Genomic DNA, 15801 nt, shown 5'->3' on the forward strand with positions numbered 1-15801 from the left:
TTCGTCGAGTTTTCGCCAAGGTGTCACATGCACTTCTTCAAATTAATATTGGGAAAAAAATCACTATTTATAGATACGCGAACGACGGTTCCATCGAGATAAGTGTTTTATACCTGATTCGGAAACATTTTGTAGTACTTGTAGAAATGTTGTGGAAAGAAGTTCTACATTAGAGGATCTAGGAAACATTTGTAAACCCGAACAGGCAACAGTTAAAGAGCTGAGTAGAAGAAATTAAATAAACGCTTGAGTTAAGAAATATGTCATGTCTTATAATTAACAAAACATAACATGTTTTAAAATTTAGTAACAAGCACATTTTATGTTTTATCGGTTCCACCCGCGCGTCAATATGAATGCACCCGCCCGTCAATATGGTAAATTTGAGAGAGTGGTTCTGAAATTTAACTAAATGAAAAGAAAAAAACAAAACAAGAAAAAGGTAGTGTATCATCAAAAGATATTGAATGGTAAGTAAAATAGTAAGAATATCAAATTCTAACTAAAGTTTCATATTTTAAAAATCTTTGAAGTAGAAAAAGCAATATTGTAAACCTAGAATAACACGTTCCATGTATAATTAATTTACTGAAATATATAGACGTGGTTAGCTTGATCTTCCCATGTTTCATATTTATTTATTTCTAATTATGGGGGGTTGATGTATGCATTTGATTTGCATGGTTTGGATACAAAACAAACGCGTTTCTACATAAGATATAGTATTAGTCGTAATTATGATATTAATTAATTGACACGATTAAGACTAGCCCTAGGCCTAATTAAGATTGTTGATTAAGTCTTGTACGTATCCTTCTCCTTGCAGAGTACAGAAACGTTACTGAAACTAAGGGACGAGTGAGGACCACGAGGCTGAATATATTTATGTATGTGTACATCATAAAATTCGGGGTCTGGAAAGGACGAAAGGTTGTTATATTTATTGCGACATGGTAGACAGTGGATCGTTCGCAATCGCAATCCTAAAACTGACTCTTGTATTTTAGCAGCTAGCTACCGATACGATCGACAGCTCCACTTCCTCGACTTGTGAAAATTAAAGAAAAAAATAAACTATTTTGCTATATAGGTAAAAATAAACTATTATGCTATATAGGTACTTTATAAGTTTTGTTTTCTATTAAAAACAACTAAATAAATATTCCATGACACTTTATTAAATTAAATGTTCTTGTATCAAATCGTTAAGGCTTGCGTGATGGGGTAAGAATAAGAATAGTCAACAAGTTAAAACCTAACTCATTTACGTTCCATGATAACGTTTATATACATATATATATAATTTATTTTTGACGTATGCGCATGTATATATGATGGCTTTTATTTTGAAAACAATGATCCTAAATACATTATATATTCTTCATAATTATTTAGATATCAACCTATCATGGTGTTATACGAGGATTTCAAATTGTTATTTAAACTCGTCTTCTAAATCCAACGTAACTAACGCATAACACTATTACGTAAGAAAGGGCAGTTTAGTGTTTACCATAAAGCAATCGGTAATTGGACGAGCTAGTCATGCTCCGCTCCAGACACGAGAACCTAATCACGCATCTATGATCTATCCTGATAGTGATATATATTTTAGAATGAGAAGTAATGTGTTAAACTTACTCTACATGTGGCTTCTGTTAATAAAAATCGACAAGTGATTTACCCAGACAAAACAAAAATTGAAACAGAGATATATACCGTAGAAAATTGTCATATATTATAGTTGGTTTTGAACATAGCCACATAGATATAAAATATTTAGATCTGGTTTTTTAGTATTCTATCTGGTTTTTACAATGGAGAAAAAGAGATAGTGTATTAATTGCAATATTTGATAAATGAAGAGACCGTGATACTCATTACGATGAAGTTTCACACACACACACAAAAAAAAAAAAAATTGGCTACGCGTTTTATTCTTCACCGAACACTCCTACCTCAATACGTATAACCATCATATCCTATATATAATCACTACCGAAAGAAAGAAAGAAAGGTTCATAGAAAGAAAGAATAAGATTGAGGTCAAACGAAGAACCTTAGAGTCACCAAATCGAAGATGGCAACAAAGACGGAGGGTGAGAAGAAGAAGATAAAGAAAGATGATATGATTATTAAAGGACATATCAAAATCGCTAAGGGTTTAAGACAAGCTAAGACGACGACAAGAGATGATCAATCTCCTAAGATCTCCGCATCATCATCACCGTCATCATCATCATCATCATCATATATGATGATGAAAATTAAGATGGGAAATTGTGAGTTATCAGGCTTTGATCATTGCTATTTTCTTTTACATGAAGTAAGGTTATAACTAGTAGCTCCAAATTATTATGTCCATGACCTTTTAAAAAATATGGAAAATGGAATTTTCTATTTATATCATTTTGTTTTTCTTTCATGAACGCTCTTTTTATGAATTAATGCATCACTAGTTTTCTCTCATGTTGATGAGAACATATTTTTATTTTTTTACAGACAAAAACTCGATACAAAGATCAGAAAACAACACTAAAAAGATGGAAATTAATCACCTCAAGAACAAGATGGTGATGAATCCGAAACAAAACACGGAAGAGAGTACGGATGTTGATAATAAGATGATGAAGAATAAGAAGGTGTGGGACTGCGAAAGCACACTCTACGACTCATTCGAGCTCAACTCGTTCAATCGCCAACTCGATTCAGCCATCTCCTCCTCAGCTAGATCCATGTCCATGCCACACCTCTCTCATACTCCTCCTCCCCCACCTTCAGAAACGACGACGTGGTCTTTGACCAAGAAACAACAATCACCGAACAAGATCTCACGTTCACTGGGGAAACTCATCAAGTCAATGTTCAGACAGAAAGAAGAGTCAAACGCAACGTTCAAGGCAGGTCACGACCGCGGCGTAGATATGGACAAATATTTCGTAGTTTTCGACAAGACGGGCTCGCTCACGACAATTCCCGAGTCTGGAGAGTCAACAGAGATGGTTGGCTCAGACATCAACTCGCTTGTTAGGAAAACAACGTCCGAGCGATTCCCGCGGAGTCGGCTCGTCGGTGTATCATATTATTGATTATATACTTTCATTAAATTTTATACTAAGTATAATATATAGGAGACATTAATATTAAGGTAGAGCCTATTATTGCTTCCAAAAAAAAAACTTCTACTATGGTACTGATTTTTTTTCCCTACGTTGTATGTAAATGTATATCCGTTTATTAATTAACACAATTAGGTGAAAAGTATGAAATCTTTCCAAGAGGTTAGTTATATCTTAAGACTTTCTGATCAGAAAAGTAATTCCCAAGGGTAAAATCTTTGTCAATTTATTTTACCGTACCCTTTTTTGAGAATAACCTTTTGAACATTTTGTCAATTTCATTTATGAAATAACACTGTCAATTTGATTCTGTATACTTCTTAAAAAACTTTTTACTATGATTAACATTTTCTCACTTCATTTACTTTTAGGAGTATCATTTCTAGTTAATTTTCAATCATATAACTCAGATTTGATTTACATCAAAAGGTTATATATTAGTAGATCTTAAGTAGTCTCTACAGTACTACTAAGAGTAGATACAAAACAAGAGGACTACGTTTTAGAGCTTCCTAGCTACATGCTAATGTCTAAGAGACGCAACTGATGTGTGATTGCTTCAATAGCAATAAGAAGGATCACGAGGTTGCTCGGTGCTTCCACTAATTTCATGCAATTTCTCTTCCTCTTGTTGCTCCACTGAACATCGAAGATGACACTACTACACAAGTTGCAACTAGAAGAGTTAGATGCATCAGAAACGTCCTCCTTTGTCTCAGCTTCTTGTCCAGAATTGTCGATTTCGTCACAAGCTTGTTTCTTTCCTTCTCTGCTCTTGTTCAAGTTCTTCTTCCGTTCCTTGGGTTTTCTTATTATCAGTTGGCTGCGTTTTCTCTTGGGATATCCCTGTTCCCATGCTGAATTAAGACAATCAAACTGCTCTTTCGAAACTGCAGCTGCGGTTGCTTCTGTCTCATCTCTGCTCCTTGTCTTGTTTTTTATCCCCGTACAACAGACTAGTTCAGATTTTGACAGAGTTTCAGCGTTGTTGTACACCAACCCTTCTTCTCTCTCTAATGCATCCACATTAGTTAAGCTTGATGGTTTGCGTCCACACAACTTGTTGTTGACAAGATTAGAAGTTCCTACAACCACTCCAACAGATGTAGATTCCAACTGCTCCTTGTTCTTGACTCTGATCCTCCGGACATACTTCTTCTCAAACAATCTGTCTATCCGAAAACCATCAGAAGAATCTCTGTATGATTTAACTTCTTCAACAACCTTCACTGGTGCTGCTTCGCCCTTTTGTTGCATCAACTCTCGGTTTCTCTGCAGCTCGCCAGATTCGCTCTGCTTACCTGCAAATTCCATCAGCTCAAATGTCTTTACTGTAGTAGACCAAAACATATTACAATTGCATATCATCTATATGATAAACCACAAATAAAACTCTGTTTGCTATCTTACATGTATCTTGCTCAACTGTAGCAGCAGGCATAATATACTCCTCTGCTGCGTTGGCCAGAACCACTAAATCTTCAAAAGACAGCTGCTGAAGAGTACCAGACAAGTTGTTCCTACGAAACCTTGTGCAACCACCACCAAGACGACTAGACTCGTTGGCTCTTTTATTATTCCTCTTATAAATTTTGTACAACTCAAGACCTCTGTTCAATCTAGCTTCTTTAAGAGCCTTGGCTGCTCTGTGACTTACGCTAAGAGTTGCTCTTGGTTGCATCATCAGCTCTCGCTTTCCCTTAGAGACAGCTTGTTCATCTGCCAAAAATGGAATCAAGCTTCATATATAAAAATTGCAATTTTAAGTAAAACCCCAAAATAAATAAATAAAAATGGTATTTTTTTTTACATGTGTCTTCCTTAATTCCCGCCGGCAAAGACTCATCTTCCTCCAACGCTTTATTGGCCAGAATCATCAAATTCGAGGCGAAAGACACTATCTTCCTGCTCCTGCATTCACTAATTCAACTACTCAAACACATAAAAAATTTCTGAAATTGAGGCAAAAAAAAAAAAACCTAAAACCCTCGCAAGACAAAATTTACCTTTGATCCGCCGAGTTCATCGCTGGTTTCGGCAGTGAAGCGCGAGGGTCACTGCTCCTTTCTTTCACTTGTTTCTCGATTCTCACTTTTACTCTTTCCTTCATCGGCAAAATCTCTCTCCCAGTTGCTGCAGCAGAAACTACTAACAAAAAATTCCGAAGAAGAAAATGCCAAAAGCAAAAGGGTTTAGTGTTTTTTTTTTAGGGTTTAAGCAAATTGGGTGGATAAAAAGGAATTCAAAGCCATCTAGATATAATTCTAAGAAAGTAACAGTACCAGACGAATTGAGAGCGATCGGAGTCGTGGCGGTGGGAAGATGAGACTGAGAGTGGAGGTTTCACAGCACACCGCCGTCTTCTCTCGCTCGGAGACGATGTAAAAAGTGAAAAAAACTCACCAAAAGATAAAAATGTAAAAAAAATAATTAAAAACAAAAAAAGAGCCCAATTAATTGCAAAAAGGCCCAATATATCTTGGCCCAGTTTCTGCTTCCCTCTGAAACCTCTGGAGATTCTCCGAGTCAGTCAGTGAGCACGAGAGAGAAAATATGGCGAAATCAATGGCGACGCTAGATCCCGGCACCACTTGTTCCTCCTGGAATTACTCCGGCCACCGATTAGCCGCCGGTTCCCTCGACGGAAGCCTCTCCGTTTACGACTCTTCTACTCCTTCTGCTTCGTCTTCTTCGACTTTCACCTGCTCTTCCAAAGTTAGGGTTAGTGAATCCAGTATCGTAAAAATCGTCTGGCTACCTTCTGAATACGGCGATGCAGTAGCCTGCATTTGCGAAGACGGAAGCTTATCGATTTGGGAGGAGGTTTCTGAAGGTAACTCTGTGCTCTTTGTTCGTTGCTTAGTGTCCAATGGATTGTTGTTTTGGAAATGTTAAGAATCCAATTCTCTTATAGAGATTTTACTATGGTTTTTGTTAGACACACATGCTCTTGAGTGGAAACTGTGTAAGAGTATGAAGAGCAAGTCTAGCCTAGTGCTTGATGTTCAATTCGGAGTTTCCACAAAGAGTCTAAAGATGGTGAGAGAGATATTGATGCTTTATTTTTTATGCTTAACAAGCTCTTACTTAGGCTACCATTATGAATGGTTTCGTTGATTATGTTTGTAGGTTGCAGCATATTCTGATGGGTACCTTAGGGTTTTTGAGCTGTTGAATCCATTGGAATTAAAGAACTGGCAACTTCAGGTGGCTTGTCTTTCTATTTGACACACTATACATCTGCTTTTTGTTGCTTCTTAAGTTGTTGTTGTTGTTGTTGTTTCTATCGATCTTGTCTAATTTCTCACCGTTCTGTGCAGGCCGAGTTTCAGAATGTTATTGATTCTCTATCGACGCTCGGTAAACCTTCAAGCTTATCTGCATCTGTTTCATGGAATCCGATGAAGGGTGAAGAGCAAGAACCAAGCTTTGTTTTAGCCTTCAACTCTGATTCTCCACATCTTAACTCTTCCAAGGTATATTTGAATTTAAGACCTTTTTTTCACACTCTTGTGAGCTGGAATCCAAGGTATATGATGTGTGTTGCCTAAAATCATTGATAGACTTGTTGTTGCAGATATGGGAGTTTGACGAAGCTCATAACAGATGGTTGGCAGTAGCAGAATTAGCCTTACCAGAAGACAAAGGTGATCCAGTTTATGCTTTGTCATGGGCCCCAAATATTGGCAGGTAATTCAAACAACAATTCTTGGTCCTTATTCAAAATACTCTGTCTGTCTTGAGAAGCTCAAACTAATCCTCTTTTTGGTTTTTTTTATACAGACCATACGAGGTTTTTGCTGTGGCAACTCATAAAGGGATAGGAATATGGCATGTTGGTCTAGCTCCTGATCTTGAAGGAAGGCTTCCAGTAAAGAAGGTCTCCTCGCTTTCTGGCCATCAAGGCGAGGTATCAAATTCTACTACTTTTTACCTTTCATCTAAACTATAGGAGTTGCTGGGAACTAAACTATAGGGTCTGAGGAGCTTTCGTTGTTGATCTTTGATCCTACTTTTGATTTCCTTTTGATTGGCAATTTGGCATAAAACATAACTAAATTACACTAGTTTTGGTTTCTCCTGGTCAGGTTTGGCAGATGGAGTGGGACATGAGTGGCATGACTTTAGCTAGCACTGGAAGTGATGGTATGGTCAAATTGTGGCAGTCAAACTTAAACGGCGAGTGGCACGAGCAGGCAACGCTTGAACCAGTTCCCTCCTAAGTTCCACATCGTTGCTATTTCCAATGTCCAAAAACATGTTCGTTCCATTTTAAGGACATTATTTATTAGTATTGCTCAGTTTTTTCTCGACTCTAAATAGTCTATATATAAGTTGATCTGATTTTGGACGTGGAAACAGCACACTATATATTGTAAGCCCCATTCTCTTGAGTAGTTAAAACCAAAAATATAACAGTTAACCCAAAAGATGACAGTGATAAAGAGTTCATTCTTCAGTTCAAAGAGTAATCATTCATCAAATCCAGATGATCAATATCAGTCACACATGTGGATGCTTAGAACTCTTTTTAGACAAATAATTATTATTTTTTTCGGTCACCTTTAGACATAATTTTTAATATGTAGAATAAAGATGAGGTCTTAGACAAAATTGTTATTTTGGTTTGGTACACAGTGAATCGGGAAATCAACAAAGTTCTAATAAAGTTTGGAATTAAGACCAAAATAATAAAAAGCCGCATAAGTTTTGGTACGAAATATTACAAACCAAAAGAGCTCCTTGAGCTGTTTAGCAAAAAAAAAAAGAGCTCCTTGAGCTGAGACCGAGAGAGTTATTTAATATTGATATATATACTAAGTCACTCTAGTTTCTTTAGTTTCCAACACCAACAGGTCCAACACAGTCGCTGTCCAGTTTGATCTTCTTACTTGGTGGTTCAGCTTCCTCCTCTTCCTCTTCTCCTTCTTCTTCTTCGGACTCTGTGTTTCCTCCAGAAGACTCTGCTGCGTCATTGCTTGGTTCATCAACGGCTTGAGACTCTTCCTCTTTCTTCTTCAGATTCTCAATCACCTCCATCAGTTCTCTGTTCACCTGTTTTATCAAGCATTTATTTATATGTTATAGCCAAAGTTATTACATTGGGAATTCCAACAAAATTGGTAACAATTAAGAATGTATAAGAAGATGAGATGAAATTGTTTTAACCTGTGGGTTCTGGAGAAACTCAGAGAGGTCAGTAGTGCAACAATGGCAGGTCATGACATTCTTCTTTGCACGTAGGGTGCGCCCACCCCTGCTTCTCTCCCGCACTTGAGCTACCCCAGCAAATTTAGCTTCTAAGCATCCCTTGCAGAAGTTGTGAGCACAAGGCGTTGTCACTGGGAGACTCATCACTTTCTGACAGATTTGGCAGTTGAACTCTGTGTCAAACCAGAAATAAAACACAATTAACAGTTATGGATTGTGCTCTAGATTACAAATTTACAATAACACAAGTGACAGTCGATGTTATACCTTTGCGAAGTTTGTCCATGATAGAGTTCTTTCCTCTTTTCCTAACGATCTTCCTATACTCAGGATCCAGAGCAGCAACACACTTCTTTCTACTAGCAGGTGGAGACTTCATCCATTTCCAACGACCATCAGCTTCCTAATCAATAAAAAATGTATACGCAGGCACAAGACGAAAAGGTTACAAATAATGAACCAAACCAAAGAAGAATATATGGTATCTGCTCCAGCAAAAAAAAAAAAGCTTTACAAACATCGAAATCCCATGATGGCTTCTCCTTTCTCACAAACAGGTCAGTAGCTTTCTTGAGCTCAGGAATAACAGGCAATGGCCTTGGACGATCACCAAGCACATCACTGCAGTATAGTTCAAAAACCTCATGAGGTATTAAGTATAGCAAATACAGAAATAAAGCACTTCCCGAAAGAAAATATATATCAAACCTGGCCCATGGAGCTGCCTCATTGTCACATCTGACAAACAGGTAACGGCAGACCTTAAAAGAACCCTATGGAAAACAGATGAGTAGGTCAGGAAAAAAACAACCCACCTCAAAACGTATAGGTGAACAATTAAGAGAGTTATCTATATATATGTGAACCTGTATTCCAACTTTTCGCCAGCACTTCTCAATCCTATAAACCCCATCATATCTCACTCCTTTCTCAGGGGCATATGCTGAACGCTTCTCCTTGTGAGACCTGAAAATTGAAGAGTCAGGATAACATTCTGCTCATAGTATATCAGGACAACGTACATCCAGCTTAGCTGAGCTGAGCGCAGCCCTATGACGACAAACAATCTATTCTTGTTCAATAAAGAAAGCAAAATTTGACAAAGGAGCATCCCAAATTCACCTATAGTTAAAGAAAGACTGCATAAAAGTGAGAAAGATAACCTGACAACTCGGACAGGATAGCCCATTTTGCAACTAATTCGTAGAGCTTCATTCATTTTCGCAAACGTCTGGTCGAAAGACTGTATGTTGCTAGTTCTTTTGTTTCCAGTGAGATCCCTTCCACCACTGCAACACACATCCAAATACATTAAGACAAATATTTCTACAAGAATAGCCATAGTCCAAGCACCAAAGGACAGGAGATATGTAAAGCTAACCTTCCAGTGTAGAGGAACCACTCACCGTGATCCTCATCATCTAGATACCCTCCAGAGAGAGCAACTGACTGAGCTCCAAAACCAGATTGCCCAGCGATTCCAGCAACATGCGGGAAATGCGCTCCCCACTGCCTACAGTCTTGTCTATCATCCCACGACTCACCAAACAAGACACCTTGCTTTCTAGTGGGATCATAATCCGATGTTATCGGACCAAAATGATCACCTGGAATCGTGACATATATCTTACCACTACAAGCATTAGCTTTCCCAGTCTTTTTAGCCCGCGAGGTAGTAAACGCCTTGTCAGGCCTGTCCTGGTTCCGGATGAAATGTTGAACCTTGGCAGCAGTTACCTCAACAGCAGAACTTGAAGCCTTTGCTAAACGAATAGCAGAGACTAGAGCTAAGTTGATGCGTGGATTCTGGGCCACGTGTTTGGGAATCTTGCCTCGGCATGTCGTACAAGTTAGATTCCCTTTACCTACCCATTTCTCAAAACATTTCAAGCAGAAGTTGTGACCACACGGTGTCTACAACCACAAAGTAGACAATAACAAGTCACATTAGTCTCCAAACTCTACTAATCACGCAGCTTAAACAAGACTCAAACACAATCAAGCATACAGATTCAATACTAATCTCAAGATCTAACAAGTTGTTAACAAAATCGATGAGAACGAACGAAACTAACCGTGACAGGTCTTTCAGGCTATTTAATGCAAATAGAGCAACAGATATCGTCATCATCGCTCTTCTTCTTCTTCTTATTCTTGTCGTCTTCTTCATCGTCACCACCACCAGAACCACCACTCATGAGTTTTTGCCTTTTTTTAGCTTTCTGAGCGTCAGTGAGTGTCACATCAGCCTCGATCGCACGGGCCGCTGCTACGAGAACCGAACCACCGGGGGTTCCGGAAACCGGAACGGCGGAATCGACGATATCGCCGGAGCAATCGGGACACTGCCACTCGCCTCCGGTCGAAGAAACGAGCGATTCGGGGAGGAGACACGCCACGTGCCATGGAGTGACGCACGTGCTGCAAGTGAGCGACTCTTCAGCAGGAGGAGTGGCCTTGCACCGCATACACACACCGTCTCCGTCGCAAGGAACCTGAATCTCATTCGCCATTGTTGAAACGAGTGTGACAAAAGAGTAATAGAGAGAGAGAGAGAGAGAGAGAGAGTGATTTAGGGTTATCGAGATGAGTGAGATTTGGGGGAAATTATAAAAGGAGAGAGAGCGGCGGGTTCTCAAAATATTTGGGGGAAATTGAAAAGTCGCGAGCGTCTTTTTCCATTAAAAAAAAAATCTCACAGTTTTGATAAGATCGTCTGAGTAATATATTTACGTAAAAACGACGCACATGTAATTTTCGAAGATCTAAAAACGGCACGAAGTTATCTTCTCTATCTTTTTTTCTCCTCTTCCTCTCTCATCCACAAAACCTTTGCCTTCTCTCTCACTGTGGAGAGTAAATAAAACGAGAGATGATTCTGATAAACTCTAACTCTCCGGCGCTATTCTCAGCCGTTAGATTTGCGGGTTCATCTCCGTTTAACACTAAGCGTATTCACCAGTCTTCTCTCTCAGTCTCTAGAAACAGAAGCTTCTTCTTACACTTCACAGAGACAAAGGAGAAGAAAACAAGAAGAGAAGATGGGAGAGTATCAATCGTGTGCGACGCAGGAGGGATGTTTCCGGTGGATCCATGGGCTCCGACCATTGATTCACAGAGCATAGCATCACAGCTCTTCGCTGTGTCTCTGTTTCCATACATTGGCTTTCTCTACTTCCTCACTAAATCCAAATCTGCTCCAAAACTCACACTTTTCGGTTTCTACTTCTTGCTTGCCTTCGTTGGAGCTACTAGTAAGTACTCTGTTTCTCAGCGTTTGCGTCCAAATCGTGAAACGCGTGCTCTGTTAATAGCGTTTCGCGTTTCTTAGTAGTGATCTTAACCTATTCCTCTGTTCTTGTGTTTCTTTCTTGGATGGCTTTGATCGATTGAATTTGGAATGCAGTTCCTGCTGGAATTTATGGTAAATTTGTTTAACATCATAAACCTTCTCTCTTGGATTTTAATGGTTTTTGTATGTATATGAGTGAGGAGGTTCTGATGTTACTTTTGAATGAAATGAAGCAAAGGTGCATTATGGAACATCGTTGTCGAATGTTGATTGGTTGCATGGAGGAGCTGAATCACTTCTGGCTCTTACCAATTTGTTCATCGTGTTGGGTCTTAGACAAGCTCTGAGAAAGTCTGATGATGATGATGGTGATGGTGATGAAGAAGCACCAACTACTCAAGAACAAGAGAAATCTTCTGTGTAGTCAAAAAGAAACGTAGATTTTTTTTGTAATTATGGGTTTCACTTTCACTTGTTTATGAGTTAGAATATAAATTATACAACTCTCAAACGCGCATCTAATTCCCATTTTGAACGCGTGAGTTGAACGCTATCTAGATAAGTAGATGCGTTTGGTTCTTATTTGATTTTCTTTTTTACCTAATATGCTAAAGTAACATTTTGTGAAGGTATAAATCCGATTGAGAATGGCATTGAGTAGTTACTATTGGAACCTTGTTCAAAGGTTGATGTAGGAAAAAGTTGAGGAATCCAATACATGCAACTTTGATTAGGTAAATGCATATTGTAGGTTCTTTTGCAAGAACCAGCGTTTAACACAGTCAATCTTTTTAAAAAAAAAAATTGTGCCACTATCACTAGGGATGGGAAAAAAAAACCTTCAAAACTTTGTAGAAAGAGCGGTTTGAGAACGTTTTCGGCAAAACTAAGATAGGAGATGCTGCTGGTCATTGAGATGAAACGCGGGCGGTGTACTAAAAGGTGTTGAGATGTCGAGACGAATAGGATCGCTTTGGCGGAGGCGTTCCAAAGACTTTATATGTTTTGCTTAATTAACGTCTCATACCATATGTGGAATTCACAATATATATTGCTCCAAACTTGGAAATTAACCAATTCATTCGACAACATTAAAAACTATGATACAAAATGAACTTTGAACATATCCTTGATCGAAGATAACAAATTACAAAAAAAAAAAAAAATGAAATGATTTAATAAGCATTTGCCATACTATAAGTTTAAACTTTAAAGTTTCAACCATTTATTTTCTTTCCAGAGTGGAAACTAAATCATCACGACTTTGAACTACATTTTTTACCACAAAACAAATTTAGATACAGAAAAAAAAAATCATTTTCAAAGCGAATTTTTGTTTCAACACAATACTCATCTATACTGATAGTAACATTTATTTTCTATCAAAAAGAAAAGAAAATTATATATAGTCAAACACACAAAAAGTGAAGATCTTAAAATCTCATCCACTTGAAATGAATCTAATTCATAGTTTGATGTTACAAAAGTTTGATGCATACGTACATACAACATACAAATTCATCTATAAATATTGTACCTAGGCAATACATTTTTGATAGGATATAAAAGAAGAAGAAAATCAAAAGACACATTGCAGGTAAATGATGTCGTTTAAAAGAGTAGAGAAGAAATCAACCGAAATGGGCCGCCAGATGACCCACGAGAAGTCGGACTCTGATTCGGACAAAGAAGGAACCCCCATGATGGTTGGAGGTTACACTGAGATGGTTAGCCGCAGCGACGACTCTGACTGGGACGAACCGGTCGATTCTGGCAAACGCTGTCCTGACCCTATTGCCAAGGAAACTGCTCCTATCAATCGCTACAGCCGCAAATATTACCCTAATCACTAAGCATGCAAGAGGTTCGAATTCTATAATATCAAGAATAAGAAATACTTGAAAATCATGTTACTTATTGTATGAATAATAGTAATACCTTTGATTATATCTCTTGTGGTTTATGTGACTTATGTTTTTCAGATGGGCTCGGCTACGTAATTGGGAAAAATATAAATAAAGACATGCTCAGTCAAAGGCTCGTATAGAAATTATGTATTGTGTGTCTGAATGTAGCAAATAAAAAGAATCCAAGGATGGATGCCTCATGATCGTATCAATGATGATAATCTCATTGGTATCATGCGGTTTTTATACAAAGTAACTCTGGAAGGACAATGTTACTTACTTCTATATTATTATGAACAAGTAGATATGCCAAATTAAAATCTAGAATAAAGCTTTACAACACGGAGGACAATAGTAACAGTCCCCTGTTCTAGATCGCATTGAGATCAATATGAATCAAAGAATCTGAATCTTGGACACCTATAACTGGGAACCAATTCTGAAATAGACATCCTATTAGGTAAAAAGAAAATACCATTAGAATTGATTCAATTTTAGCTAACTTTAAACTAAAGAACAGGTTCAAGATAACGACAGACAATAGCAAATGGAGGCTATTTGATTTCAGCAACTCTTACGAAAATCTCAGTAGTATATATAGACATCTAAAGCTCATACCCATATCAACACACACAATACAAAATACAAACCATAAAACTCACATCTTCTTTACCAAATGCAGTACTACGAAAACCGTGAGAAAGACTACTACGAGGGGGCTCAAGGACAACGCAATGGTTATGGTCATAGCCAGAGCCACGAGGGATATGGCCAGAAACCAACTCGCCCAGTGTATGGGCTTAGCCCGACTATGAACCACCGTAGCCACGGTGGGTTTCTTGATGGGCTCTTCAAGGGTCAAACTGGCCAAAAGAGTCAGAGTGGCCTCGGCACGTTTCTAGGTCAACACAAGACCCACGAGACGAACAAGGGTCATGGACATGGGAAGCTCTTAGGGCAGCACCAGAAGAAAACTCATGAGACAAACAAAGGTCTTAATGGTCTTGGAATGTTCATCAACAATGGAGAGAAGAAACATAGGAGGCAAAGTGAGCACAAGAAGAAGAACAACAAGGATGGGCATGGCAGTGGCGATGAGAGTGGAAGCAGCAGCGGTAGCGACAGCGACTGAATCTGATATGCTCGCTCTAAAGAAAGTGATGCTTATAAGAGAGACTATACAAAGTACTTAGATAAAATAAAACCACTTAGGTGGTTGTGTCTCTGTGTGTCCTATATAAACCTCGCTACTATGAATCTATTATTATACTTTTGCTACAAAAACCAACAAATTCACCAAAACTAGAGTGGTAAAAGATTAATGGCTACCCGTGACCAACTAAACCTAATTCACTAACAAGAGTGATCCGAATCTCATGATTTGTACCAAAAATTTAAATTAGTATGACCATTTCTCAATCAATTATTTCATCTACATCAGATTCAAAGAAAATAAATTAAGAAAAGGTGGAGAAAATTTTAACAATCTTGGATTAAGTTTTTTTTTGTAAGTTTATTTAAAATACGACACAATCAGATCAACTAGTCTATATATAGCTAGTATTAACTGAAACAGAACTCAGTTTAGGGGATTTCACAATACACACGACACGATCATATAGCACGAATATTATTTAGCTAGTTAATTTCGCTGTTGCTGTTAATATTGTTGGAACCAACAACGTGCTAGTGCTATGTGATATTAAAACTCACAATATATATTTCAACAAAAAAAAAATGGATTTTTTGTTATAGGTAAAATGTTGTCATTTTCGTCTTCTGACACAGATCTTTTAAAAGGTCAAGATTTGGTTTTATTTTTTTTTTAAGATTTAGGTCCTGCCTGATCATCCGGACATGCATGGATTGTGTACCACCAAACTACAATTAAACCACTAACCGTCTAACACCAATATATTGCCAAGTTCAACGGGTTTGGCATTGGCATGGTCCGATTCAATCTTTGCAAAGCTTGTGTGATCAAACTTAATGCTCAGTTTTCGTTTCAAAGCACAAACATTTGGTAAGTTGCAACTTCCACGGTGGTTTGATCCGAAGATTTGTTTGGTCCACCATTCTTATAGAAAATGTTCATGTAAAAGATGGGATATGTATATAAATGAGAAAACAAAGAGTCTTTGATAATCACATGGAAGGAGAGAATAAAAGGGACCACTTTAAAAGCATTGGGCATATGGTCGAGACTGTGACATGTGCTTCTCTTCTCTCAGCTCTTACCTTCCCCACCAATCTTATTTAATTGCTTCTCCCC

At 38.0% G+C, this 15801-nt stretch overlaps 6 protein-coding genes and 1 non-coding gene across 13 annotated transcripts; 5 read left to right on the forward strand and 2 right to left on the reverse strand.

Moving 5' to 3' along the window:
* Positions 1-1870: 1870 nt before the first annotated feature.
* LOC104704066 (uncharacterized) lies at positions 1871-3261 on the forward strand. Its single transcript, XM_010420189.3, has 2 exons — positions 1871-2282; positions 2503-3261. The coding sequence occupies exons 1-2, from the start codon at positions 2081-2083 to the stop codon at positions 3087-3089; spliced, it is 789 nt and encodes a 262-aa protein (XP_010418491.1). The 5' UTR covers positions 1871-2080; the 3' UTR covers positions 3090-3261.
* Positions 3262-3535: 274 nt separating this feature from the next.
* On the reverse strand, positions 3536-5523 carry LOC104704067 (uncharacterized). 5 transcript variants are annotated; one of them, XM_010420192.3, is made up of 5 exons: positions 5402-5523; positions 5126-5264; positions 4930-5030; positions 4530-4838; positions 3536-4420 (listed from the first exon to the last, which is right to left on the reverse strand). In XM_010420192.3, the coding sequence occupies exons 2-5, from the start codon at positions 5227-5229 to the stop codon at positions 3636-3638; spliced, it is 1299 nt and encodes a 432-aa protein (XP_010418494.1). In that variant the 5' UTR covers positions 5230-5264; positions 5402-5523; the 3' UTR covers positions 3536-3635. The 5 variants fall into 5 exon arrangements, with proteins under 5 accessions (XP_010418494.1, XP_087313815.1, XP_010418496.1 ...); XM_087457689.1 differs by having other exon boundaries at positions 4930-5039; XM_010420194.3 differs by having other exon boundaries at positions 4930-5048.
* Positions 5524-5604: 81 nt separating this feature from the next.
* On the forward strand, positions 5605-7549 carry LOC109124713 (protein SEH1). Of its 2 annotated transcripts, none has more exons than XM_010420195.3 (7): positions 5605-5952; positions 6058-6158; positions 6249-6326; positions 6440-6595; positions 6697-6809; positions 6903-7029; positions 7208-7549. In XM_010420195.3, exons 1-7 carry the CDS (start codon positions 5673-5675, stop codon positions 7340-7342), a joined length of 990 nt encoding a protein of 329 aa, XP_010418497.1. In that variant the 5' UTR covers positions 5605-5672; the 3' UTR covers positions 7343-7549. The 2 variants fall into 2 exon arrangements, 1 of the variants encoding a protein (XP_010418497.1); XR_015561519.1 differs by having other exon boundaries at positions 5617-5952; positions 6683-6809.
* A 220-nt stretch (positions 7550-7769) lies between these two features.
* On the reverse strand, positions 7770-10991 carry LOC104704071 (E3 ubiquitin-protein ligase ORTHRUS 1). The gene is given in 9 exon segments (XM_087457685.1): positions 7770-8174; positions 8289-8591; positions 8593-8733; positions 8849-8951; positions 9039-9103; positions 9197-9296; positions 9494-9619; positions 9712-10244; positions 10406-10991. Coding segments are annotated over 9 exon segments (2028 nt in total). The 5' UTR covers positions 10844-10991; the 3' UTR covers positions 7770-7955.
* A 211-nt stretch (positions 10992-11202) lies between these two features.
* On the forward strand, positions 11203-12204 carry LOC104704070 (uncharacterized). Of its 2 annotated transcripts, none has more exons than XM_010420197.3 (3): positions 11203-11584; positions 11737-11754; positions 11856-12204. In XM_010420197.3, exons 1-3 carry the CDS (start codon positions 11203-11205, stop codon positions 12044-12046), a joined length of 591 nt encoding a protein of 196 aa, XP_010418499.1. In that variant the 3' UTR covers positions 12047-12204. The 2 variants fall into 2 exon arrangements, with proteins under 2 accessions (XP_010418499.1, XP_087313817.1); XM_087457691.1 differs by having other exon boundaries at positions 11861-12204.
* Positions 12205-13179: 975 nt separating this feature from the next.
* LOC109125701 (senescence-associated and QQS-related protein) lies at positions 13180-13843 on the forward strand. Its single transcript, XR_015561520.1, has 2 exons — positions 13180-13486; positions 13605-13843. It is a non-coding gene; the product is annotated as a senescence-associated and QQS-related protein (transcript).
* Positions 13180-14813, forward strand: LOC104704072 (uncharacterized). Its single transcript, XM_087457692.1, has 2 exons — positions 13180-13486; positions 13605-14813. The coding sequence occupies exon 2, from the start codon at positions 14206-14208 to the stop codon at positions 14659-14661; it is 456 nt and encodes a 151-aa protein (XP_087313818.1). The 5' UTR covers positions 13180-13486; positions 13605-14205; the 3' UTR covers positions 14662-14813.
* Positions 14814-15801: the final 988 nt, after the last annotated feature.

The sequence above is a fragment of the Camelina sativa genome, chromosome 7 (assembly GCF_030686135.1).
Source record: "Camelina sativa cultivar CO46 ecotype springtype chromosome 7, ASM3068613v1".
Lineage (NCBI taxonomy): Eukaryota > Viridiplantae > Streptophyta > Magnoliopsida > Brassicales > Brassicaceae > Camelina > Camelina sativa.